The 26,397-nt window shown below is 41.4% G+C and overlaps 1 protein-coding gene and 1 non-coding gene across 2 annotated transcripts; both read right to left on the bottom strand.

The window, feature by feature from the left end:
* Positions 1–749: 749 nt before the first annotated feature.
* LOC106613569 (protein FAM163A) lies at positions 750–26,397 on the bottom strand. The gene is made up of 5 exons (XM_014215966.3): positions 25,909–26,397; positions 4,371–4,460; positions 3,966–3,989; positions 3,612–3,726; positions 750–3,495 (listed from the first exon to the last, which is right to left on the bottom strand). The coding sequence occupies exons 4-5, from the start codon at positions 3,702–3,704 to the stop codon at positions 3,106–3,108; spliced, it is 483 nt and encodes a 160-aa protein (XP_014071441.1). The 5' UTR covers positions 3,705–3,726; positions 3,966–3,989; positions 4,371–4,460; positions 25,909–26,397; the 3' UTR covers positions 750–3,105.
* On the bottom strand, positions 16,311–16,363 carry LOC123724972 (U7 small nuclear RNA). Its single transcript, XR_006757449.1, has one exon. It is a non-coding gene; the product is annotated as a U7 small nuclear RNA (small nuclear RNA).

The raw sequence follows: 26,397 nt of genomic DNA, 5'->3' as shown, positions 1-26,397 counted from the left end.
ATGCGGCTTTATTAACTCAATGATTTTTGAAATTGTATTTTTCCATTGTTTACAAACTGATATTTTACACGTATTAATGCCAAAATCACATGCAAAACAGGCAATGATTTTCCAAAAAAAAAAAATGTTTTGCTAAAAATGTTTTACCTAAAAGTGTGGGGCTCTGCCCCACCTGCCCTGAATGACGGGCCACCACTGGATATACTTAATTCCTTGACATTTTTGTTTGGCTAAATATAAAGATAAAAGGGAGGAATATGCTTCAGACCACTGCAATACATTGCACTATTGGTAAATTGGATGTTGCCTATATGGGCTTGTTTGAGCTATTTGCCTTTGAGCAGGCCATGTGTATGTGTTCTAAGTTAAGTTTTATTGGCATGTGCACTAACTAGTACAATGAAATGTCTTTCTTGCTTTCTCCTTCCCAACAATGCAGTAGCCGTAGTACAAAAAAACACACCACAAACAGAAATAAGAAGTAGATGAGAAAGTAAGTTAACTTTATACAGGGTGCCAGTTCCAGGGTCAGTGCCAATACCATAATTACAATGTGCAGGGATGCGTGTGTGTGTGTGTGTGTGTGTGTGTGTGTGTGTGTGTGTGTGTGTGTGTGTGTGTGTGTGTGTGTGTGTGTGTGTGTGTGTGTGTGTGTGTGTGCGTGTGCGTGCGTGTGCGTGCGTGCGTGCGTGCGGTGTGCGTGCGTGCGTGTGTGTACGTACAAAACACAGACAACAAGGGCATTTCAAGCAGTTCTAAATCTTTAATTGTCAAATATAGCATCCTGTTGTTTAAGCATTTTCGAAAAATCCATTATTTAATGAATAACCTAAACCAACAGAAATTAAGAATGAAAATGTATCCTTATGGGGCGTGTAATTCTGTAGATATTCTCAATTGAAATGTATTGTCTAATTCATGGTCTTCGTTTGGATTTAAAAGGCCAGATTTATAGACGCTTTTGAACAGACACACAACTTTCACCCCTTTTTAAGGAGCAAATAAACACCAGAAACAACACCCTAACACAACTGTTTTTTTACAGCCAATCATTTTTTAACAGCTTCCCGACTCAATCTACCGCCGAGTCAGATGAGGCTGGTGGGAGGAGCTATAAGTGGATGAGCTCATTGTAATGGCTGGAATGGGATTTATGGAACGGAATCAAACATATGGAAACCATTCATTCCATTCCATACATTAGAATGAGCCCATCCTCCCATAGCTACTCCCACCAACCTCCTCTGCTTTTAGTATGTTTTCAATATTTATTCCTTTATTCAATGTTTGACAGAAATACAGGTACAATACTTGCACTGGTGCAAAGACTTGGGACAGTGTAGGGACCTAAGACCAAGGCAGCTTACATTGGGATTGTTGTATCTAATGAGTATTGCTGTTGTCACATGCATGATGGGGGCATAGGGCATTTCTGCTCAAAGCAGAGCTAGTAAATGTGGTCGGTTTCAGAAAAATATAGCAAAATTAGTATCACCACTATCATAGATGTCCTTTGGTTGAAACAGCAAAGCAAAAAACGATCTAATTTTCACATCTTTTTTCACTCTAAAACATGAAAAGACACCGAGGGCAAAATAATAATATACATGGCCAGCAATATTGTCTAATATTAGTTTAAAATGAGTGCCATATAATAATATAAATAGGCTAATAATTGTATTTTGTTACCAATTACATAAATATTTTATTTCACAAGTTGAAAGAAACACTCAAATGTGTAAAGACATGGACGTTTACAGTTCATAGAATCAACAATCAGGGGATCTGAAGTGTGGACACCAAATGGCACAAACTACATCTAAATTATACCAGACTTGCACGTCCCAATTAAAAATACATTGTGGCCGAATCCCAAAAGTCATCAGCGAGTCAATCAAGGATAATTATAAATGCTTTCAATGCATTTGGTAATATATACATTTCCAAGTTGTTGCATCACTGTCAATAAAGAGAAATACAATATGTTCATTTGAACCGTACTGGAGCTTCAGTGCTCTGAGCAAAGAGTGGTAGCCTACTCAATGACACGGGTACAGAGAGAGACAAACGGACAAATCATCACTAACTGAAATTCTGCATCACCCACTTACAAAATGCCACTGTCCTTACATTAAAATGATCTTTTAACTGTAATATTTGAGTCGTTATATTATGGAATCAAATTCCATGGTCTCAAAAGTATCCATAATACATACATCTTTCAATAACAGAAGACAACAAACAATAATCTTTCGATAGTTCCCAGTTACATATGACAAACATTTCTGAAAAAGAAAAACATACAATTGACAGCTGCATTGTTAGGCTTTTCTCTCCAACTGTTTCAGGTTTGATTGTGAAAGAGCTTGCGTAGAGAAAGCTCTGAAGTAGTTACTGTCTCTTTGTATTTTCTGCGTTACTCTTAGGAGACTTGATTGTTCATCTTCTTCTGGTTACCATCACTCAAATGCAGTTAGCTTTCATTTCTAGTTCAGAATAAAACATACAGAAATACAAAGATACAAGTTGTATTTGTCTCTATTGGCAGATACAAGGAAATGACAAGAGTAGGTGCAGGTGAAACCACAACACAGATAGCCCTCAAACAGTGAAGATTGGAATCCCCCACACTACCTTGCCAGACAGTGGATAGGTCTTGGTCTTGTCCCCTTAGTCAATTAAACACAAAGGGATGCTCTCTGCCTCTGTATTACAGGAGCCTAAGGGGGTTTAAACAACAACAAACATAGCTACCTCCATTTGAAATAAAAAACAGTACTGTTTGAGTCTACTCGAATCCAGCTGGAAGCTAGCTGACACAGTGTAGGGAGAGAGAGAGAGCCAGGAAGTGTTTGACCAGGTCAAGTGGTCAACGCTCCATGTTGTCTCTCAATGCTACTTTTCCATCATCTTCTCTTTAGTGGTCAGCAGAGAGAGACAGTGACTACCAGTGGCCATCCTCATAAAAATATGGTAATTTACCAGTTCCTTTTATCCAAAGCGAAAATGAACAAATATTCTGTGTACAGAATCAAACCCACAACACCAGAGTTGGAAGCAGCGCGCTCCAACCAACTGAGCCACCAGGACCACATACGAAGTGGGTCACACCTCTGTACTTATAGCGCGAGTGTTGGTATAGAAGTCTGGTGCTGGGTTGCTGCGATGCTGGCCGGTGCTCAGCAGGGAGCCGTGCAGGGAGGGCAGGTCGAGAGCCAGCGCTGGGTTCTCGTAGTGCGTGGGCATGTAGGTGATGCGCTCGCCACCGTTGCGCATCTCATCGGTGGTGCGGATGTAGAAAGGTGATTCGTAGGGCGAGCAGGTGGGGCAGTAGTTGCGGGGAGGCCCTGAGGCGTGGGAGGCAGGGGGCTCCGGGAAGAGGGGGGTGACAGCTGCCCCATCCACCCCGGGTGCACTGCACGCATTGCAAGCAAAATGGGGCTGCGTGATGGAGCCGGTGTCCCCTTCTGACCCATTCTTCTTACAGCAGTAATACTGACGGAGAGGGGCGGAGGGAGAGAGGTTGTGATTTGTGACAATTAATTAGTGAATAGAGACTGTAGTGAGTCTAAGTAGATCTCTCATACAGAGACACACACGCACACACCTACCTGGAGTCTACAGTAACAGAGCACTGCTATGATAACCAAGAGAATCACCGTGGCGAGAATTCCTCCGGTTATGACAACAGTTCCAGCTGTCATCCGACCAGCTCTCCATCAAACTCTGGAGGCACAGGAAGTGACGTCATCATCACATAGCCACTGGGCTAACAGAAACCCGGGTTGTTTTCAATAGGACACAATGTAGGGGGAACTGGGAATGTGTGTTCTAATTGGACATATTCAGGTAGTACCTCCCTGTTTCATTCCTTTTCAAAATGTTTTCTGACAACAGAACATGACCCAGAACCACTATAACATAGGACATTAATATATTGTTTTAGTGAATAAAATGGAACTCACGTTCAGCAAAGTGTGCTTTAACACCTGCAAGAGAGAAGACCATGGGGAGTACAATGAACTGCGCAGTTCTGGATGGATTAACCACTTACATTGATCCAAATGACTATATTTACAATTAGGGCTTCAATCATTTTCATGTTCAAAGCAATTTCCTCATAGATGATTAGTATACTGTTATATGCTATGAAATTGGGTCGTCTTCTGACAACTTTCTCACTGCGATTAACTCTGTCTGTTTGGCCTGACAGCTCAAGACATCTAATTTGATACAAGAATATATGTGGGAGAGAATAAGAAAGGAGGAGGAATGCTGCCTATGACCCCAAGAACACCATCCCCACCGTCAAGCATGGAGGTGGAAACATTATGCAGTGAAAGAGTGACCCCTGTATGTAGGCTACTCACATCAGAAGAGTGTTCGGAGGGCAGGAGAGGAAAACCCAGGTCATAGGTGGGAGGAGACGCTGATGGACAGATACACAGCCTCGTCGTTCTCTGACCAAACAAGATAGACAGAATCCAATATCATGTCATATCATGTAATATGCTGGATGTAAAACATACAAAACCAGTCAAACGGTGGACAGACGTACTCATTCCGGGGTTTTTTGAATTTTCTACTAATTTATACACTGTAGAATAATAGTTAAGACATCAAATCTATTAAATAACAGATATGGAATCATGTAGTAACCAAAAAAGCATTAAACAAATCAAAATATATTTTATATTTGAGATTCTTCAAAGTAGCCACCCTTTGCCTTGATGATAGCTTTGCATACTCTTGGCATTCTCTCAACCAGCTTCATGACGAATGCTTTTCCAACAGTCTTAAAGGAGTTCCCACATATGCTGAGCACTGGTTGGCTGCTTTTCATTCACTTTGAGGTCCAACTCATCCCAAACCATCTCAATTGGGTTGAGGTCAAGGTAATTGTGGAGGACAGGTCACAAGATGCAGCACTCCATCACTTTCCTTCTTGGTCAAATAGTCCTTACACAGCCTGGAGGTGTGTTTTGGGTCATTGTCCTGTTGAAAAAAAATTATAAGCGCAAACCAGATTGGATGGTGTATCGCTGTAGAATGTTTAACACTTTATTGGTTACTACATGATTCCATGTGTGTTATTTCATAGTTTTGATGTCTTCACTATTATTCTACAATGTAGAAAATAGTACAAATAAAGAAAAACTCTTGAATGAGTAGGTGTGTCCAAACCTTTGACTGGAACTATATATATATTTTTTATCTCTACGTTACTGTTTATCTCTACATTACTTCCTCTTGAACTACACATCCTTGCCACAAGATGGAGCTACAGAATAAAAAACTGGAGAGGGGAAAAAAACATCAGCATGCTGGTCATCCCCCCCCCCCCAAAAAAAGAATCTGTTGTTCACATCATTACACAATTTTTGAAAGTGCAAGTCCACACATATACCCTGAAGGTGGTTTAGACCCGGGAGAGGCTGTACATTACTATCTTCTTCTAGATGTGTCCTGAATTATCTGGTCAAATTCAGCCAATTGACCAAACCACATCCCTAACGATGAGCTCTCCCTCTGAGTAATGCTTTGTCATTTCATTTAACTAACACTAAATTCAGGTCCAAACAATTGAGATTATTTCTATCATAATGTCATGGTGAACCACAGACATCACACCAAGCATTACTCACACTACAATCCTGAAACAAGGCTGGACTGGATGTAAAGAAAGGGTGTGTAAACACACACACACACACACACACACACACACACACACACACACACACACACACACACACACACACACACACACACACACACACACACACACACACACACACACACACACACACACACACACACACACACACACACACAAGCCAAGCTAGAATTGCAGACATTAGGTCAATGTCTCAACAGCCATGCAGTGTCTATGACCATGGTCTAACAGGCAGTACTATAATACAGAGTGGGGCTTTAAAAGTGATTTAGTGGTCCGTCTCTCTGGTCTCACGGGTGCATTTCACAGCAGCACTGACTTTTAATCAGAGGGATGAAAGGAGCTGAGATATACCTAGGGATCAACCTATCCATGTGATATCAGATTGAACGCACATACGCACACACACACACAAGCACGAGCACACACAATAGCCTGACATAGACTGTCACAGGGGCAAACATAGATCAAACACACAGGCTAATAAAGCAGCACAGCAAAGTGCAGACTAGCACAGTCTGACTGACATACTGCAAGCTGACACACACACAAGTACTTAAAGGCAAGATGAAATGCACAGCCAGGCATGCGGACACACAGCCCTTCGAAGACGAAAATACAGACACACCCATGCAATTTCAAATAATAATAATTATGATATAGAATATTTAAAATTGGCCAAATAATGTATTTAATATATATATATTACAGAATGTATTTAAAATGTGTATATATAAGTGCTAAATGCAGTTATTGTATTTGAAAATACATTCTGAAATACATTACAGAATTTTAACAAAATGGTGACTGTATTAATAATTAAATTTTAGTACGCTCTGGTATCACGTACATCTATATCAATCTCATTATCACTGCAGCACTTGCAGTCTACAAGCTTAAAATGTACTTATAGAACAGAAGATAACAAATTAACTGGCATGACAATCAGCCTCATGGGAGGCCACAAAGCCACGCCCCCAACAAGCCACGCCTCCAAATATTTTAATAGGCTGCCGCCGCTACAATGTACAAAAATATAAAAGCAACTTCAAAGACTTTATTGAGTTACAGTCAGGGTTTGGTAGGTTACTTTCGAAATGTAATATGTTACAGTTACTAGTTACCTGTCCAAAATTGTAATCAGTAACGTAACTTTTGGATTACCCAAACTCAGTAACGTGCTCTGATTACATTGTTACTTTTACATTACTTTCCCCTGAAGAGGCATTAGAAGAAGACAAAAATGGATGTTACCAATTGAACGACATCTATTGCAGGATAAATCAATGTTAAAGTTTACATAGCTGGCCATATATGGATGTTACATTTTACTTTATGGGTTGGTTATGTAGGCTTCTTCTAACCCATCGCTTTCTACTACATATAATAATACCATTCAATTATATCTTTACATTAATATATATATTTTATAAGTCCAAAAATGGATGTAGCAACTACAGATTGCCCCTTATCAAAAGTGTGCGAGTTTGACCATGTTTCCATTAGGCCTATGGATAAAATAAATAATTATCAGCATGAATTAGATTGAGTAATAAAAGCCCTACTTTTATTCCATAGGCTGGGCTCTGCACTATGCAGCTGTTGCAAGAGAGCATTTTTCACTGGCTGACTGTCCACTGGTTTCAAAAACAATGATTGATAGGCAGTTTAAACTTCTTGAATTCAACCATTATTGCATTCAATTATACATTTAGATTCGTGAACAGCCATCCACAACAACCACAATCAATAAGGCGCAAATACGTAGCTAAATGAGAGAGCAGCAGTGTGATTCACATCAATATGCTATGTAGATATCAATAATAAGTGATATCCGTATCGCCGTAGACTACACCACTGCTGTCATCCTTATTCAAGTTGGATCATCTTTGGATGCCGACAGCAGTCGCACCATTGGAAGACATAGCTTGGACTGTAGCCCACAAAAGCCCATTCCTGATCTTTTCCCGCGATCCATCAAACACATTTGGTGTGTCATCATAGTGGTCTCTGATTTGTGGTCAGACTCGCTCAGGTGGGACAAATTTAAACTTGTGCCCTTTTTCAATGCTGATTTGAATGTCATTGAGAAAACAGAGATGTTTCAAAGATCTGAATTTAAAATTAATCCTCTAAGTAATCATCTAGTTTTTCAAAGGTATCTGTAATCTGATTACAATATATTTGCTTGTAACGTAACTGATTACAGTTTCCGTTTTTTTGTAATCCCTTACACATATTGGATTACATGTAATCCGCTACTCCCCAACCCTGGTTACAGTTCATATAAGGAAATCAGTCAATTGAAATAAATTCCTTAGGCCCTAATCTATGGATTTCACATGACTAGGCTGGGGTGCAGCCATGGGTGGGTCTGGGAGGGCATAGCCACACCCACTTGGCAGCCAGGCCCACCCACTGGGGAGCCAGGCCCAGCCAATCAGAATTAGTTTATCCACACAAAAGGGCTTTATTATAAACAGAAATACTTCTCAGCACCCAACCCCCCTCAAATAATCCCACAGGTTAAGAAGCCGGATGTGGAGGTCCTGGGCTGGTCACACATGGTCTGCGGTTGTGAGGCCGGTTGGACATACTGCCAAATTCTCTAAAACGACGTTGGAGGCGGTTTATGGTAGAAACATTTACATTTGATTCTCTGGCAACAGCTCTGGTGGACATTCCTGCAGTCAGCATGACAATTGCAATTGCATACACAAACACACTGTCTGATGAACTCTTAACGGACCACAGGCTAACATGGGACATTGACAGACAAAATAGTCTTCCACAGAAGCTGACATGCACTGCATGAGCACAGGCTGATGAATGTACTCACACATTGACATAGGCAGAATATCAAAGACTCCAACACACGGTGTGACATAAACAACATGTCACACAGTCTGACAGACACGGCGTGACACACACTCACACACGCATTCTCTCACAGCCTGTCACATGTATAACACACACTCACACTCACATTTTCTCGCACAACCTGTCACACACTCACTCACTGAATCTCTCAAATGCACAATCCATCTCACACAAAGTCTGACACACTGTTCATATCCACAAACTGTCACTCTTCCAGTGTGTGTGTGTATGTGTGCACTTGCGCGTCTGTGCTTCCGCATGTGCATGATGCGGACGTTTGTTTGTGTATGTGCAGTGCACAAATACGTGTGTGTGTGTGTGTGTGTGTGTGTGTGTGTGTGTGTGTGTGTGTGTGTGTGTGTGTGTGTGTGTGTGTGTGTGTGTATGTGTGTGTGTGCGTGTGTGTGTGTGTATGTGTGTGTGTGCGTGGGTGCAGTGAGCACCAATAGAGGAAGTGGGTTATTTCATATTGGCTGACTGGCCCCCAGTCAGCCAGACAGAATTGAGTTTGAGCAGCAGGGCAGATTCGATTAAGGGAGTCAGTCTAATGAGATATAATTAGGCGGCAGCAGGTGGAAGCTGTGCCGCCACAGCAGGGGTCCTTGGCTCCGAGGGGCGCAACCACTTCCTGTCAGAGGCAGGAACAGGAAGTGCCCAGTCATGTCTGTTTTTGTCCACCTGCATCTTTTCCTCATAGTCTTTCAAGCTATGAGTCGCTCAGACGGTGATGAGCGCTCGCGGTGGGCGCCAGACGGTGATGAGTCGCTCAGACGGTGTGAGCGCCGCGGTGGCGCCGTCTTTTTTTGTGTACAACTCTGTGTCTGTGTCTAACAGTTGGCTAACTGAAGCAAAAAAAAAGTGGTGTGGGAAATCTTTTTAATATGCCTCCTCTACATAATATAACTCTATTAAGGCAAGATATTCACCCATTTAGTTAGTTCCTACGCATGCCGTCATATTACTTTCTTTCCTTTCAAATAAAAAAAAACCCGGAGTACCAGTACCGAGTCGCTGTGCAGGGGTACGAGGTAATTGAGGTAGATATGTACATATCTAGGGGTAAAGTGACTCGGCAACAGGATAGATAATAAGCAGCAGCAGTGGTGTATGTGGAGTAAAAAGAGGCAATGCAAAGGGAGGTCAATGCAGCTTTATTTGGTTAACTATTTAGCAGTCTTATGGCTCGGGGGTAGAAGCTGTTCATGGTTCTGTTGGTTCCAGACTTGGTGCATTGGTACAAATCAGTGGTGATGAACGACCTCAGACAAGGATATTAGACTATTTGAGACACAGTTTCATGACGCCAGGTTATTGCTGCCCAACCTCAATAAAGGTGGATGAAGGAGACGGGTATGGGTCGTCATTCTGAAACCACTTAGTCATTTAACCATTGTATCAGTATGCAACAATCGTTTCCATCTGATTATGTCATCGTTGTCATCTGCAGAGCTAATCCTGGCTAGTTCACCACACACACACACACACACACACACACACACACACACACACACACACACACACACACACACACACACACACCACACACACACACACACACACACACACACACACACACACACACACACACACAGGCAATCTCTCTCACACAAACACACAGAAAACAGAGCGAGGGCTGGATGAACCACTCACTCTCACCACTGCTGGGCCCAGATTAGAGAAACAATGCCGTGGCCTGTCGCAGCCTTCAATCCCCTTACACTGCCTGAAGAGCCCAAACACTGATAAGACTGCAGTACACAAACGGGCTTCTGCACCAAGTCACACCGTCTCTGTCAATGGGCCGAGGACATTTGGGGACACTTTTCTGGAAGGGCCCGTTGTAAGGACTTTACGTGAGCCGTTCCCAGTTTCCGCAGATCGGCAGAATGACGTAACATTAAAGAATGCTCATTTCATTTTATGTCAACAATCGAAGCTGGAAAGGGCTCAGTACACTGCAGTGTGTGTAGGTTTTTGTTCCAGCCCAGCACTAACACATCTTCAATGTATTCGAGCTGGAACTGCTTTCCAATGTGTTCAAGCTGGGATTGAGTAAGTGCCTATGCACACTGCAGCCGTTGAGGAATAACATTGCCAAGGGGTTCATTAGTCCGCATGTGAGACAATTACAGACATGAACATTGAGATGGTTACACGTTTGGAACGCTGTATGTCTGGAGGTCTCTATATCATTGATAATAAGTGAATAAAACCTAGATTGAATATAATAACGCTAATGTTAGTGTGTGTGTGGCACTGTGGTTCGGTCCCTGCCAACACAGCCCTCCATCTTTCTCCTTCTATCGCCACTATGAGTGTGCAGATCGATGAGCTGACACACGCACACGTTTCTGTTGCCATCACACTGGGGAGATGTTTCCTCGATCCTGACCAAACCTATCTTCCTTAAACAGCCCTTCATACACACACACACACACACACACACACACACCACACACACACAGACACAGAGACACACAAAAACACACATCATTGATATGCTCATGGACACACGCGCACACACCCTCCTGTAACTTAGAGTCCCATCATCCTCTTCACCTCCATCCCCATCCTCCCGCCCACTCCCACGCCATCTTTCATCCCGTCAGCCTGTTGTTTCTTCATCCAGCACTGTTCCCTTGCTCCCACCTCCACGTCCTCCATCTCTCACATGACATCAAGTGTTTTATACTGTTAAAAGCCCAGCGAGCCTATAAAGAAGTTCTATGTGTGATTCTAATGTTGAGCACAAACAGCTGTGGTCTCTATTGTTCTTTATAGAGACTATCTGCAGTAGAGACTGACTTGAGTCCCAAATGGCAGCCCATTCCCTTTTTAGTGAAGTACTTTTGACCAGGGCCCAAAGGTAGTGCACTATATAAGGAATAGGGTGCCATTTGGGGTGCAAAAATCGAAGCTAACTGTACAATTGAATTGGTTAAGACACTGAAGGTTAAGACAACCAACAAGCCAATAAAGTTTCTGACACGTCCCATCTTTCCTATTCAACTATTCATGCTAAGGTATTAGGCCTACATATTGATGGTGGATGGAGTGTGTTCCATTTTGGCTCGATTCCAAATCCGAATTTACGTCTTTCACACTTACCTTATTCAGTCGCGTAAGCTCTCTGCAGATGTGGCTACATTGTGCGCTCTGAATACATTTCATGTAACCACTGAAAACCCTCACACTTGCTGGCCAACACATTTTCTGGTGGAGTTTTCATTCAATAGGGTTTCCAGTACATTTATGTTAAGCCATCCCTTTAAATGCGGTGTACCTTTTAGTTAGAATTTTGTCTATATAGAATACACAGAGAGAATGGTTTCTTAATATCAGGGATCAATGAAAGAAAGTCATCTAAATATATGCATATTCATCTCCATTTCAGCACCAATTGGTAGATTTAAAAATACTCTCTTATAGATTATTTCGATTGAGGAAAGTATTTATGAATCATAAAAAAAACTGGTTTTGGAGAGCCTTCATGCACGAAAGAAAGAAAACGGTGGCTTGATTCATTCTGAAAATTCTGCATGATGGCACAGCATTTCATAAACTTTACGGTGGGAAAGGTGATATGTTGATATGCTTTCAGTTTGCTGCCATATGACTGGTTTTACATTTGTCTCCAGTCATTATCAGGTAAAATGATCTAAAACAAGTGTCATTTGTATTTCCAATTCCCTTATCCAAACGGGTTACTCATTACCTAAATCTTACCAGTAGCTCTTATCAAGACGTAAATTACAGTGCATGGGGGAAAAAATCAAGTCGATCATTTTCCACTTGGAACCGGTAGGCTCGCTATACGTTATTCAAGGTCAGAATAAAAATGCCTCAGTTCAAAGTGCAGAAAATGGGAATTACTTTGCATTTACGCATGCTTAACTCAGGTCAGAATCGGTCTCTACGTGCAAACCTGATACAGAAAAGCACATCACTTCCTGATCACATGAATCACATGACAAAACATCCGATCCACAAAGGCCTAGCGGTGTTACACTGTCACTGAACACTATCACATCACAGCGTCATGGGCATCGACACATGACACATATAATCCACAGGAGGTTAGTGGCACCTTCATAGGGGAGGACGAGCTCGGGGTAATGGCTGGAGTGGATAGTTGACATTCCATTCGCTCCGTCTCAGCCATTATTATGAACCGTCCTCACCTCAGCAGCCTCCACTGATACAATCACATTACCACATACCGAGCCCCATGTGTCGGATACGCTGGGCTACCGGCTCAGATGCACTCAGATAAGGGTTCACAGCTCAGACTGGGGCGAAGGTTCACCTAACAGGACAACGACCCTAAGCACACAGCCAAGACAACACAGGAGTGGCTACAGAACAAGTCTCTGAATGTCCTTGAATGGCCCAGCCAGAGCCTGGACTTGAACGCTATCGAACATCTCTGGAGAGACCTGAAAATAGCTGTGCAGCGATGCTCCCCATCCAATCTGACAGAGTTTGAGAGGATCTGCAGAGAAGAATGGGAGAAACTACCCAAAGACAGGTGTGCCAAGCTTGTTGCGTCATACCCAAGAAGACTCGAAGCTGTAATCACTGTAAAAGGTGCTTCAACAAAGTACTGAGTCAAGGGTCTAAATACTTATGTAAATGTAATATTTCTGTTTTTTATTTTGTATAAACTTGCCAAAAAAATTGAAAAACCTGTTTTTACTTCATCATTCAGGGGTATTGTGTGTAGATTGATGAGAGGAAAAAACTATTTAATCCATTTTAGAATAAGGCTGTAACCTAACAAAATGTGAAAAAAGGTAATGGGGTCTGAATACTTTCCGAATGCGCTGTACACTACCACTCTCTCTCTCTCACACACACATACATTACCTCTCTCTCTCTCTCTCTCACACACACTCATACATTACCACTCTCTCTCACACACATACACTACCACTCTCTCTCTCACACACTCATATATTACCACTCTCTCTCACACATTACCTCTCACTCACATTCATACATTACCACTCTCTCTCACACTCACACATTACCTCTCACTCACATTCATACATTACCTCTCTCACTCACACATTACCTCTCTCGCTCACATTCATACATTACCACTTTATCTCACACTCACACATTACCTCTCACTCACATTCATACATTACCTCTCTCTCTCACTCACATGCATACATTAACACTCTCTCACACACTCACACATTACCCCTCACTCACATTCATACATTACCTCTCTCATTCACATTCAAACATTACCACTCTCTCTCACACTCACACATTACCTCTCTCACACACTCATACATTACCACTCTCTCGCACAGTCATACCTTACCACTCTCTCACACTCACACATTACCTCTCACTCACATTCATACATTACCTCTCTCACTCACATTCATACATTACCACTGTCTCTCACACTCACACATTACCTCTCACTCACATTCCTACATTACCTCTCTCTCTCGCTCACACTCACACATGACCACTTTATCTCACACATTACCTCTCACTCACATTCATACATTACCTCTCTCACTCACATGCATACATTAACACTCTCTCACACACTCACACATTACCCCTCACTCACATTCATACATTACCTCTCTCACTCACATGCATACATTAACACTCTCTCACACACTCACACATTACCCCTCACTCACATTCATACATTACCTCTCTCATTCACATTCATACATTACCACTCTCTCTCACACTCACACATTACCTCTCTCACACACTCATACATTACCACTCTCTCGCACAGTCATACATTACCACTCTCTCACACTCACACATTACCTCTCACTCACATTCATACATTACCTCTCTCACTCACATTCATACATTACCACTGTCTCTCACACTCACACATTACCTCTCACTCACATTCATACATTACCTCTCTCTCTCGCTCACACTCACACATTACCACTTTATCTCACACATTACCTCTCACTCACATTCATACATTACCTCTCTCACTCACATGCATACATTAACACTCTCTCACACACTCACACATTACCCCTCACTCACATTCATACATTACCTCTCTCATTCACATTCATACATTACCACTCTCTCTCACACTCACACATTACCTCTCTCACACACTCATACATTACCACTCTCTCGCACAGTCATACATTACCACTCTCTCACACTCATACATTACCTCTCACTCACATTCATACATTACCTCTCTCACTCACATTCATACATTACCACTGTCTTTCACACTCACACATTACCTCTCACTCACATTCATACATTACCTCTCTCTCTTGCTCACACTCACACATTACCTCGCTCTCTCACACATACATTACCTCTCTCACTCTCACAAGCGCACGAACACACACACACACATGCATGCACACACAGGCACACACAGGCACACACCCAAACACAATCTCTATCTCTCTCACACACAGACACACAACCTCTCTCTCTGTGTCTGCCTCTCGCTCTCCCCCCGGGAATATTGCCATATCTTTGACTGTCAGTCAAACCTAACCCCTCTCTGGGCCACCACCATAACTACATCCTTATGGTTCTTTGGCCTCAGAAGATAGCCTACCAGTCTTCCAACCATAGCACATTAAAGCTAGCCTCAACAACAAATAACGCAACTCTTTCATAACCATAGATCGACTTAATGCTCTGCATACTATTCTTCAATCAATGTTTAAACATTAGCTAAGAAACCTTGGCATCCATCTCTGGGATATAAATGTCTTCATTACAAAATCCATTCTAAGCGACAGAGACTAGTCTTCTTAAAGGCCTCGATTGTTACTTCAAACAGCTGACTAGAACGTGTTACGAACGAGCAGCTTAATTTTTCCGAGCCAAACTAAAATCCACTTACCATGTGGCATCCCCCTAAATCTCTCAGTGGGCGCTGGGAGCACATTATATTGTGGAAGCCTCCAAGCCTTGCCGCTGTATTGGATGCCTGAGCTTGATATCTCACACAAAAAAACACAACCCAAATGGGATTCATGGTCACAGAGTTAATGTAATTTCTGTAATTCTGTTATCAGGAGCTACAGTTGGCTGTCCTCTTTGCACGTCTTCCCTTGAACTTATTTGTGTTAAAGTATGTTTGGAAGGATAGAGAACAGAGAGGGGAGAGCCTGAGACTCAATTAAGAAGGGTTCATTCTATTGCGTATTTTATGTCGTCTCACAACGGGCCTACCTGGCAGAACAACATTGTTTCCTTATGACTAACGTTCTAAACGTCATTGTACATTTTTACATTTTACCCCAGAATTCCACCTCAAATCAACCACAGGGTTTTAAGGTTTGCCCGGAGGGAAGCCAGCTCCACATTCTCAAACACATTCACCACATCCTCTCTTCAACACTCTGCCTCTTCATTTAACATTCTTTAAAACTATTAAGTCAATGTCAATGGAAAGACCATGAGGTAACACCACCCACATGAAAACATACTATAGTATACTATGGTATAAATACTATAGTATTCACTGTTGTGTTTTTGTAGACTTCACTGTAGTATTCACTGAAGTCTGCAAAAACACTACAGTGAATATTGAAGTATTTACTGTAGTATACTGTTGTATTTATAGTTAACTATATTATAAAAACTGTAGTATATTCGATTTAATGTAGACCGTTTGCAGATTGTAGTATACTGTAGTATTTCTGTATTTTTTTGGCAGACATTCCTGGAGTATTTATTATAGTGTTTTTGTTTTATGATCTTTCACATATTAAATGGAGGCTTTCTCTTTCAGGAAACCTACTGGAGAAATACTAAAAGAGCACATTTTCCATAACCTGACATAGGTAATTAAAAAAGTGTAGTGTTTTTGCGGACATTACTGTAGTATTTACTACAGTGTTTTTTGGGGGGGATAATGCTGTAGTATTTACTGTAGTATTCTACATCATACCACAACATTCTACAGTAAGTACTACACATGATCGAAGGATACTACAGTGTATAGTATAGTATTCTGCAGTATACTATAGAATTGTATAGTAAGTACTTTAGTATTCTACAGTAAACTGTAGTATTTTTTCGTGTGGGCAGGCTATACTACTGTTGTTACAGGTTTTTCTGGTAGTCTACTGGTAAACCAGGGATTCAATTCTAACACCAGGAGACTGGGAGCAAACACTACCAATTGATTAGGTTTCAGCTTGTGGACATCAGTAAACATCTGTTTAACAGTATCTACTTTGTATTAAGATAGGCGCTGCAAAAACCCATCTGATACATTGACTGAGCTTAGCTTACAGGACAAAAGGTAATTGGCAGCTAACCACAAATAAAGGTAGCGGGGCATTGGCTAACATTTCAGTTCAATTACTTGATTTTCTCCTGGTCATTTAGGTGCAGAGTGTAATGAATGATTTCCCTCCATCCTTGATAAAAGCATTGGGTGAATGATGACTACTGTATAGATTCATCTCATTGGGATATAGTATAGATGGTCCTCCACAATCCTACGGTTCCTCTGTGTAGAGAAAGAGCATCTGTTTCCATCTCCATCCCGCTCCCAGGCCATTTCAAGCTCCAAGGGCCTCATTTATAACCGTTGTGTAAATGTTACAGTAAATATCTGCATGCGCCGTTTCCTCTAATAAATCAGACCTGACGTAAAAGTGTGCGCGCGTTAACGAGGATTATAACTCCGTTTGAATGACGCCCATCATTCACCTTTTATAGTGACAATAACACCCTTCTTTGCTGTATACTTTGGAAGTATTGGAATTAGACTGACATAGTAATTCTAAAGGAAATATCAATGGGGAACTTGATCAAATGTCTTCGGAGGTGTTGGCAGAATATTTTTATTTTTTTGCAGGGACATTTGATGTAGCTGACCGTTTCAATTGCAAATTGTTGTCGACCAGTAAACAGATTGAATTCGCGAATGTTTTGCATTTACTTTCTCCCGTACCTAAATATGCTACACTGACCGCGATTTCTGAAACGTCTACAATGAAAAAAATCTAACTAAAGTAGGTCTACTCAGTGGTAGCCTACACACCTCAGTGCAAAATATAAACTGTGTTCACCTGTTCAAATATACGGTATGTTATAAACGCGCTACCTTTCGGATGAATAGAGCAAAAATGTGAAATTATAATAGCCTATCTTAACAGGCCCAATTAAAAGCGATGCGCATGGCAATATGAACCCATCATGGCCAGAAAAGTTGCTATGGTAATGTTATACCGTATGTATTATGTTTATAAATGAAATATTGTCTAGGCTACTCGAGAAATGTTGCATTACAATATTCTCAAACGTAGCCTACAAATGTCAATGGAAAAGGCGAACTGTCTGTTGCACTGTTAAACTGCGCTTCGGATCGCATGGATAGAGCTAAATATTTTAAATCCCGGTAGTTTAGGTGTAGACCTCACGGTGAAATGCTTACTTACAAGCCCTTAAACGACAATGCAGTTCAAGAAATAGAGTTAAAAAAAATATTTATTAAATAACTAAAGTATATATTTTTTAAGTAACAATAACAATAACGAGGTTATATACATTGTCAATGTGCGGGGGTACAGGTTAGTCATGGTCATTTGTACATGTAGGTAGGGGTAAAGTGAATATGCATATATAATAAACAGCGGGGGGTGGGCTTTTTTTTTTACACCATGTGGAGTCCATACCCCCGACGAATTGAGGCTGTTCTGAGGGCAACATTTTTTTCATGTTTTGTACACTGAGTGTATATTCCCCATTTCCCCAAGTCTACTAGGCTACTTTTGCCTTCTTGCAATGCAATTCTTCAACTACTAGAAACTGTGCTTACGCATTGTCTAGATTTTGCGGGAGGATAGGCACATTCTCACGTCAAGTTCAGTTTATATAAATGCCAACTTTTGCGTGAAAACTGTCGAGCACATGTTTAGGGGCATATTTTGTGTGTAGGCAACATTTATAAACGATGCCCCAGCTGAGGCGGATTCCTCACGGTTGTATGCTAGCCCCCTACCGAGTTCTGCTCCTTGCTTTTCCACCATCTATTTCCAGTGTTTAAGGGGTGCAAAATTCACTTGTCAGTTAAATCTCTCTGTATTGATTTTAGTTCCCTTGCACCTAATTTGTGAACAATCTTATAAATGTTCTTATAATGTGATGTCTTGGTGCCTCTAGGGTAATTCAGAAGGCTGATTGAGGACTTTATTACTGATGAATGTGGGTTTTTTTATGACCGTTTTTCTTTCTGTTTGCATTTTCAGTAATTTATGTCATTCAGGGCTCATCTGTAAAAGAGAAGTTGGTCTCAGTATGACTTTAAAGGTTAAATAAAATGTTTGATCTCGCAAACAATGTAAAGTACACTACCGGTCAAAAGTTTTAGAGCACCTACTCATTCAAGGGTTTTTCTTTATTTTTACTATTTTCTACATTGTAGAATAATAGTGAAGACATCAAAACTATGAAATAACACATATAGAATCATGTAGTAACCAAAGAAGTGTTAAACAAATCAAAATATATTTTATATTTGAGATTCTTCAAATAGCCACCCTTTGCCTTGATGACAGCTTTGCACACTCTTGGTATTCTCTCAACCAGCTTCATGAGGTGGTCACCTGGAATGCATTTCAATTAACAGATGTGTGTTTTTAAAAGTTAATTTGTGGAATTTCTTTCCTTCTTAATGCGTTTGAGCCAATCAGTTGTGTTGTGACAAGGTAGGGGGGTATACAGAAGATAGCCATATTTGGTAAAAGACCAAGAACAGATTATGGCAAAAACAGCTCAAATGAGCAAAGAGAAATGACAGTCCATCATTACTTTAAGACATGAAGGTCAGTCAATATGGAACATTTCAACAACTTTGAAAGTTTCGTAAAGTGCAATTGCAAAAACCATCAATCGCTGTGATGAAACTAGCTCTCATGAGGACCTACAGGATTGGAAGAGTTACCTCTGCTGCAGAGGATAAGTTCATTAGAGTTACCAGCCTCAGAAATTGTAGCCCAAATAAATGCTTCACAGAGTTCAAATAACAGACACATCAACATCAACTATTCAGAGGAGACTGTGTGACTCAGGCCTTCATGGTCGAATTGCTGCAAAGAAACCACTACTAAAGGACAGCAATAGGAAGAAGAGACTTGCTTGGGCCAAGAAACATGAGCAATGGCCATTAGACCGGTGGAAATTTGTCTTTTGGTCTAGTGAGTCCAAATTGGAGATTTTTGGTTCTAACCTCTGTCTTTATGAGACGCGGTGTGGGTAAACAGATGATATCTGTATGTGTGGTTCCCACCGTGAAGCATGGAGGAGGAGGTGTGACGGTGTGGGTATGCTTTGCTGGTGACACTGTCTGTGATTTATTTAGAATTCAAGGCACACTTAACCAGCATGGCTACCACAGCATTCTGCAGGGATAGGCCATCCCATCTGGTATGCGCTTAGTGGAACTATCATTTGTTTTTCAACAGGACAATGACCCAACACACCTCCAGGGTGTGTAAGGGCTATTTGACCAAGAAGGAGAGTGATGGAGTGCTGCATCAGATGACCTGGCCTCCACAATACCCCGACCTCAACCAAATTGAGATGGTTTGGGATGAGTCAGACCGCAGAGTGAAGGAAAAGCAGCCAACAGTGTTCAGCATATGTGGGAACTCCTTCAAGACTGTTGGAAAAGCATTCCAGGTGAAGTTGGTTTAGAGAATGCCAAGAGTGTGCAAAGCAGTCATCAAGGCAAAGGTTGGCTTTTTGGTTACTTCATAGTTTTGATGTCTTCACTATTATTCTACAATGTAGAAAATAGTAAAAATAAAGAAAAACCCTTGAATGTGTAGGTGTTCTAAAACTTTTGACTGGTACTGTATGTATACTGTAGATGTATAGGAGTGCATTTTAAGAAAAAAAAAGGTGCAATTTAACAATAAATTGAATACCTGACTACCAACCAAAATCCCTTAACATAAACTGTTTTATGTGCTATAATTCTGTCATTATCTAATGGATTGGAATATCTGCATACATTGTCCAACTGTTGCATTTATTAAAATTGTTTTTAAAACCTTTTAACAATTTTGATAGCCAATGCTACTGTAATAGTATTGGTATTCTGTTGGTATTCTCAGACCATGTTACAGTAATGCTGATGGGAGATGTCCCAATTATAACGTGACGGCAACCATCCCAGAATAGGTTTAAATGTTTTTTTGCCCTGCTGGCTTTGACTTTCTTCTGCTCAGTGTGCATGTCTCATCTGCCTGTCTCTCTCGCTCTCTCACTCCAAGGACAGCCGACTAGCCGAGCAGACGGCTTCAGATGTCAGGCCTAGCACAGGCAGTACAGCAGCGAAGCAGTGCTCAGCCCTTATTCAGCACACGCCTTAGAGCATCCTAATTCACATTTGTTTACTCAAAGAGCCCCGAAGAAGAGGACTGGTTCGAGGGCTTAACTCAATGTTCCATGAGATGGGAATGCTTATAGGACACATCCTGGCTAGTAGAGATTTTCTCCACAAAAAGTGTGCAGTTAGCTAAAAATCAGCCCCACATCTTCAAAATATTGAATGACTAATGTGTGAGAAAACTCCTTCAATGCCAAGGTTGCACGTGTACCATCTAGGGACCAGAAAAAGCCCCTTTCTTTGCAGCATAGAGGAGAGTGGGATAAGTTGAGCCAAGTTGAAACCATACACAAAATGTATAATTTGACCAACTATTTAGGAAGAGGTCATCATTTCATGAAGTCTGTGAAAGAAGAAACCACATGGGAAAAGTCTCCTTCCTGGGTGGTATGACGGCTGCGTGGTCCCATGGTGTTTATACTTGCGTACTATTGTTTGTACAGATGAACATGGTACCTTCAGGCGTTTGGAAATTGCTCCCAAGGATGAACCAGACTTGTGGAGGTCTACAATTTTTTTTCTGAGGTCTAACGCACTGCGTTTGAAGGTAGGCCTTGAAATACATCCACAAGTACACCCCCAATTGACTCAAATGATGTCAATTAGCCTATCAGAAGCTTCTAAAGCCATGACATAATTTTCTGGAATTTTCCAAGCTGTTTAAAGGCACAGTCAACTTAGTGTATGTAAACTTCTGACCCACTGGAATTGTGATACAGTGAATTATAAGTGAAATAATCTGTCTGTAAACAATTCTTGGAAAAATTACTTGTGTCATGCACACAGTAGATGTCATAACCGACTTGCCAAAACTATAGTTTGTTAACAAGAAATGTGTGGAGTGGTTGAAAAACGAGTTATAATGACTCCAACCTAAGTGTATGTAAACTTCCGACTTCAACTGTACATTAGTTGAGGTCTCTATAAGCTTCAATATGAGGTCCTAAACCTAGCATGAAAGTGCATCCTTGTAGCTGTGTGGGCTAATATAGTCAAACTGTTTGCCATGGGGTAAGTTGAGCCAATGGCAAAGTGAGCAAATTGTAGGGTAACAACAGGGCCTGGCCTATGTTAAAAATGTTTTTTTTTAAATCACAAAGTATTTGTTAGGCGTTATGCCTGTGTTAAAAGATGCTTAAAATGATGAAAAGACACAAAAGCGATTGTGATTGTGTTGAATTGTGTTTGGGAAATAAAGATAGACATGGTTTTAAAAAGATAGTGGTAATATTTAATTCACTACAGAAATGTGTAGGTGGCTTAACTTACCCTGCCCCGCAGCTCAACTTACCTCATACAAGGGGTAAGTTGTGCCAAGAGATAACTTTTTTTGGACAAGCTATATTTTCAAAACTGTAATGTTGACATGAATTCGGATTATTTCCAGGGATATACAACACCCTGAAATATATGTAGATATCTTTGTTAGACAGACTATATTTTACTTGATGGAGTGATGCAGAATGGAAAACATTTCTCAACTTACCCCACTCTCCCCTATTGGTGTCAGAAGTGGGATGGCATTACAATGGGGAGGTATGTGAGCTAGAGGGAGTGTTCTGAAAAAGGGGATAGTGTAGCCACCAAAATGGCTAAGTTAGAACATTTACAACCCTACCGACAGCCTGGGCATTTGATACAAATTAATCATTTGGTGGATTACATTGATATAGCGCTTCACTAGTTCACAAACCACATATGATTACATGTGGATAACTCTACTCCACTACCACAGATGTGGAGTCAGCACCTACAGTACCCGGGTGCACAAATAGGCAGCTATTCTGCACCCAAACACTCACAAGACATTAGCTATGTGGAAAGCAGGGGGTTGCAAGTTTGAAACCAGCTAAGGACAAACAAACGTTGCATTAGATCATAGGAGTTTCTGAAAAGGCTTCCTTGCTCCGAAGTAAAAACAGCAACAGAGCTGGAGAGTGTAGCCGATGAGTCACGTCACCCTAGATAAACCCCTGCAAAGTGCTATTTTAGCAGAAAAGAGCAACTCCCAAGTACAGTAGTGCTGTTCCAAGAGCCATGCAGGTCCCAATGAGGTGCTGTGCCAGGGATCTGCCTCCAGGTTGCCTCCAACTCTGGCCTCACAGGCTTCATTCGCCTTGGCAGTGTTTCAATACTCTGCTGCTCCACTCACACTGCGCATCGCCCCAAGCACTCGGCTGAGCAGCACGGTACGTTCACCAACCCGAAAAAGCTGCTGTGCAAACAGAAAAAAAAGAAAGCCCCACAAAAGTGCTTTCCCATGGGTAAAATCTACCTCCTCACCCCGAATGCAGAACTGCAACAGCTAGCTATGATTGATTGATTGTTAAATATTCTATATGATTTTACATCTTATGGAGATGGGCCAAATCTTTGGTGCACTTTGCATGTCATAGCATTGTTTGAATAGACAGAGCAGAAGTGATTTGCAGTAGTCCTCTCTTTCCGTTCACCTCCACCTTCAAGCAGACCTCCAGCTATAACCGTGTTATAATTGTCACTTTGTCCAATTACATTAGAACTGATGGAGAAACATGGTTCCATCATGGTCTTTGGGTGTCGAATTCTCCCCCTCAGCTCTCCAGGTCTCTCTCTCTCTCTCCCCTCTGTTAGATAATCACATGAATCTTTTGATGGAGGCGCCTCTAACTTTGCACTTGGAAACACCTGGATCCCGCAACTATAAAAACTTGGCTTTTCAATCATTTAAATATCATTTCTGCAACAATATTTTTCCATCACAGGGTAGTTGTAGCCAAGTATTCCAGCTGAAATGCTCCCCTCCTCCATTTCCCTGAAAAAGCACTCATCTCTTCATGTTCTCAGAGAGAATACGTCTATGGCACCGTCAGGAGGTGGCTTGGAAACATGACCAAAATGCAAGGTGAGAGGGTGATTTATTTTCACTGCCAAGTATGGGAGATAGCCGATACCAAACCAGAAGGGGATAACATCAAGTTTAAAAATGTTTTTTGCATTAAACACTTCTTGATTAAACTGACAACTGAAAGCAGCAACTAATAAATGATTTTCCACTCTTTGGTTTCTGAGTATGATAAAAGGTGGTGCATATCAGTGTGCATATTAGTTCAGCTAGCTAGCCACTTCAGTGGTCAATGAAGCCCTCTCCTGAGTTGTCAGTTTCCTCCTCTAGTGAATGAGACATTTTAACTCGACTGCCTTTTCACTTGAAGCGCTGTATGTATTTTTAATCATCACTGAGATCTCAAAACTTAAAATGCAAGAGATATTTCTTGATATGAGCGATATTAAACTTTTACTACAAAGATAGCTTATGTCATACATTTTTGGAGAGTAGTGGCAGTGATTCATTCTCATATGAGGAGTAGAATGTTACCTTCATTTCGGTATGCAAACATTATCGTTATTAAGATCTAATTACTGGTCGCCTCACTACCTTTCTAATTTTAGAGTTTCTACATGGATATTTACCGCAGCATTAAGTTCTTGCTTAAACTTTAAACACTGGTTGGTACATAGCGGAAAAAGCTCAGCGATGCAGTGTGCCGTATAAGGCGGGTAAAATGGAAATAAACCCTCACTCAAGACATGGGCTCTCAGCTCCATCAACAGAAGCCTCTGGGCTTGCACTGTAAGTACAGTATCACATGGCATATCCTCTCTCTGTTGTGGATATGGTTTTTTGATCTCATATCCTGTCAGCCAAGTATGGACAACAATGCAGAGTCCCATGGGAAATCAGTCTATTGCAGCATTGCCTCTGCTGGAGGTGAAATAATTAGGGAGAGATGGTGAGATAGTCAGAGACCTTATCAATCTTGTTCTTATCAATCTTGTTCTTATCGAGTTGTCTTTTTCCCCTCTCATGGGTCAGTGGGCTCAACATCCAGACCTGGAGCATTACCAATTCAATTGGTTCTGTGTGTGTGTGTGTGTGTGTGTGTGTGTGTGTGTGTGTGTGTGTGTGTGTGTGGTGTGGTATGGTGTGTGTGTTTGCATAATCGATTTCCTCTTCAATATAACAGTCATGGAAGCAGCAATTTGTCCCCAAAATACACAAATGTTTCTCATTTTAGGGGGACAGAATACGGGTCAGTGCTGTTACGCTATCCCCGCATACAATAGTCCACAGAAATACTTAAGTGGAGTGGGAGGTGTAAAGGGAAATGGTAGCCTACACATAGGATCAGTGCTTGACTTGGGCAGGAGCTCACCTGAGCAGAGTACCAGCACCTCCCATTTTCTACTGCTTGAGCTCCTGTAACGCCAATAGAATATTAGCTCAAAAGTATTGTGGCGCTGCTGCACCTCAATATAAACAGTACTGGCACCCAACATGAATACTAGCACCTATTTCAGTCCAAGTCAAGCACTGCATAGGCTGTTTACACTGACACCCCAATTCTGATCTTTTCCCCACTAATTGGTCTCGACCAATCCCATCAGATCTTTTCACATCAGATCTTTTTCAGAGTAGACCTGAATGGTAAAAAAAAAAAAAACTATTACTGAAAAAAAATGATCAGATTTGTGCTGCCTGTGTGATGGGTTCAGTTTCTTGTCATATATATTGTACAATCAGTTGATTTTATGCACCCCGGGCTCCATTAACCACTATTGATACCCATGACAGGCACATTTCACGTTCATATAACTGCAGGACTAGACTCAAGAGAGCCATATTATAACCTTCTGTTTGATCCAGCCCTGTGGCACACATTAAAGTGACATTTTCTCCCCATCGCGGCATGAATCATTTTCATAATCTCTATATATTCTACAGACCTGTCAAGTCAATAAACAAAAGCAATCCCAGACACGTCCATAAACAACGCTGTCCTACCTGAATCGAACGTCTGGATTTATTTGACCAAGTAGGAATGTTGTTCAGGTTTTCCTGAACGGATAGAATAATTGAACGAGATTGTGTCGTTCCGCGTCGTCCGATAATTGAGTCCCACATCACAAAACAGGCTATACTTACTTGTCGGGCACTGTAAGTGTCACATTGTTCGTTTCCTCAACTTGCAGTATTCCTCTTGAGTTTTACCACTATAAAAGCCACCCCAAATGTTATTGCATTTCCGAGAAGATAAGAAGGAAAGGGCACTGGAATAGGCTACGGATTGCGGCGGACGTTCATCCAAGGAGTAGCCTGCGCGCCGGGTGTCTCTGGAAGAACGCAACAGTCTTGGTGCTGGATAGTCATTTCAATAGAGGTCAGAGTACAATAATAGCCACTATCATCCGGTGAGGTATCGTCACGGTTATGTAGCCCACTCACGAAAAGGAGAAGGCAGAAATGCACGCGCTCAGTCTTGTAGTGAAAAGCAAAATAATGACTGCGCATCAAATTGTTGTTTGGAAAGAAGGATGGAACTTACAATATTGCGCCCCTTTTGTCATGCATGAGAACCTTGTCTTCTCTGCGCAAAACCCCCCTCAGTAATCCAGTAGGTGGGAATCCAGATCA

The sequence above is a fragment of the Salmo salar genome, chromosome 10 (genome assembly GCF_965601325.2).
Source record: "Salmo salar chromosome 10, fSalSal1, whole genome shotgun sequence".
In the NCBI taxonomy this organism is placed as follows: domain Eukaryota; kingdom Metazoa; phylum Chordata; class Actinopteri; order Salmoniformes; family Salmonidae; genus Salmo; species Salmo salar.
The sequence above is the reverse complement of the archived record's forward strand: the minus strand, read 5'-3'. Positions and strand labels throughout refer to the sequence as shown.

Excerpts from the sequence above, each read along its gene's own strand:
- LOC106613569 (XM_014215966.3), bottom strand. The coding sequence starts at position 3,704 with ATGACAGCTGGAACTGTTGTCATAACCGGAGGAATTCTCGCCACGGTG. Across the intron at positions 3,496-3,611 it reads TCTGTTACTGTAGACTCCAG|TATTACTGCTGTAAGAAGAA; the intron begins GTAGGTGTGTGC and ends CCTCTCCGTCAG.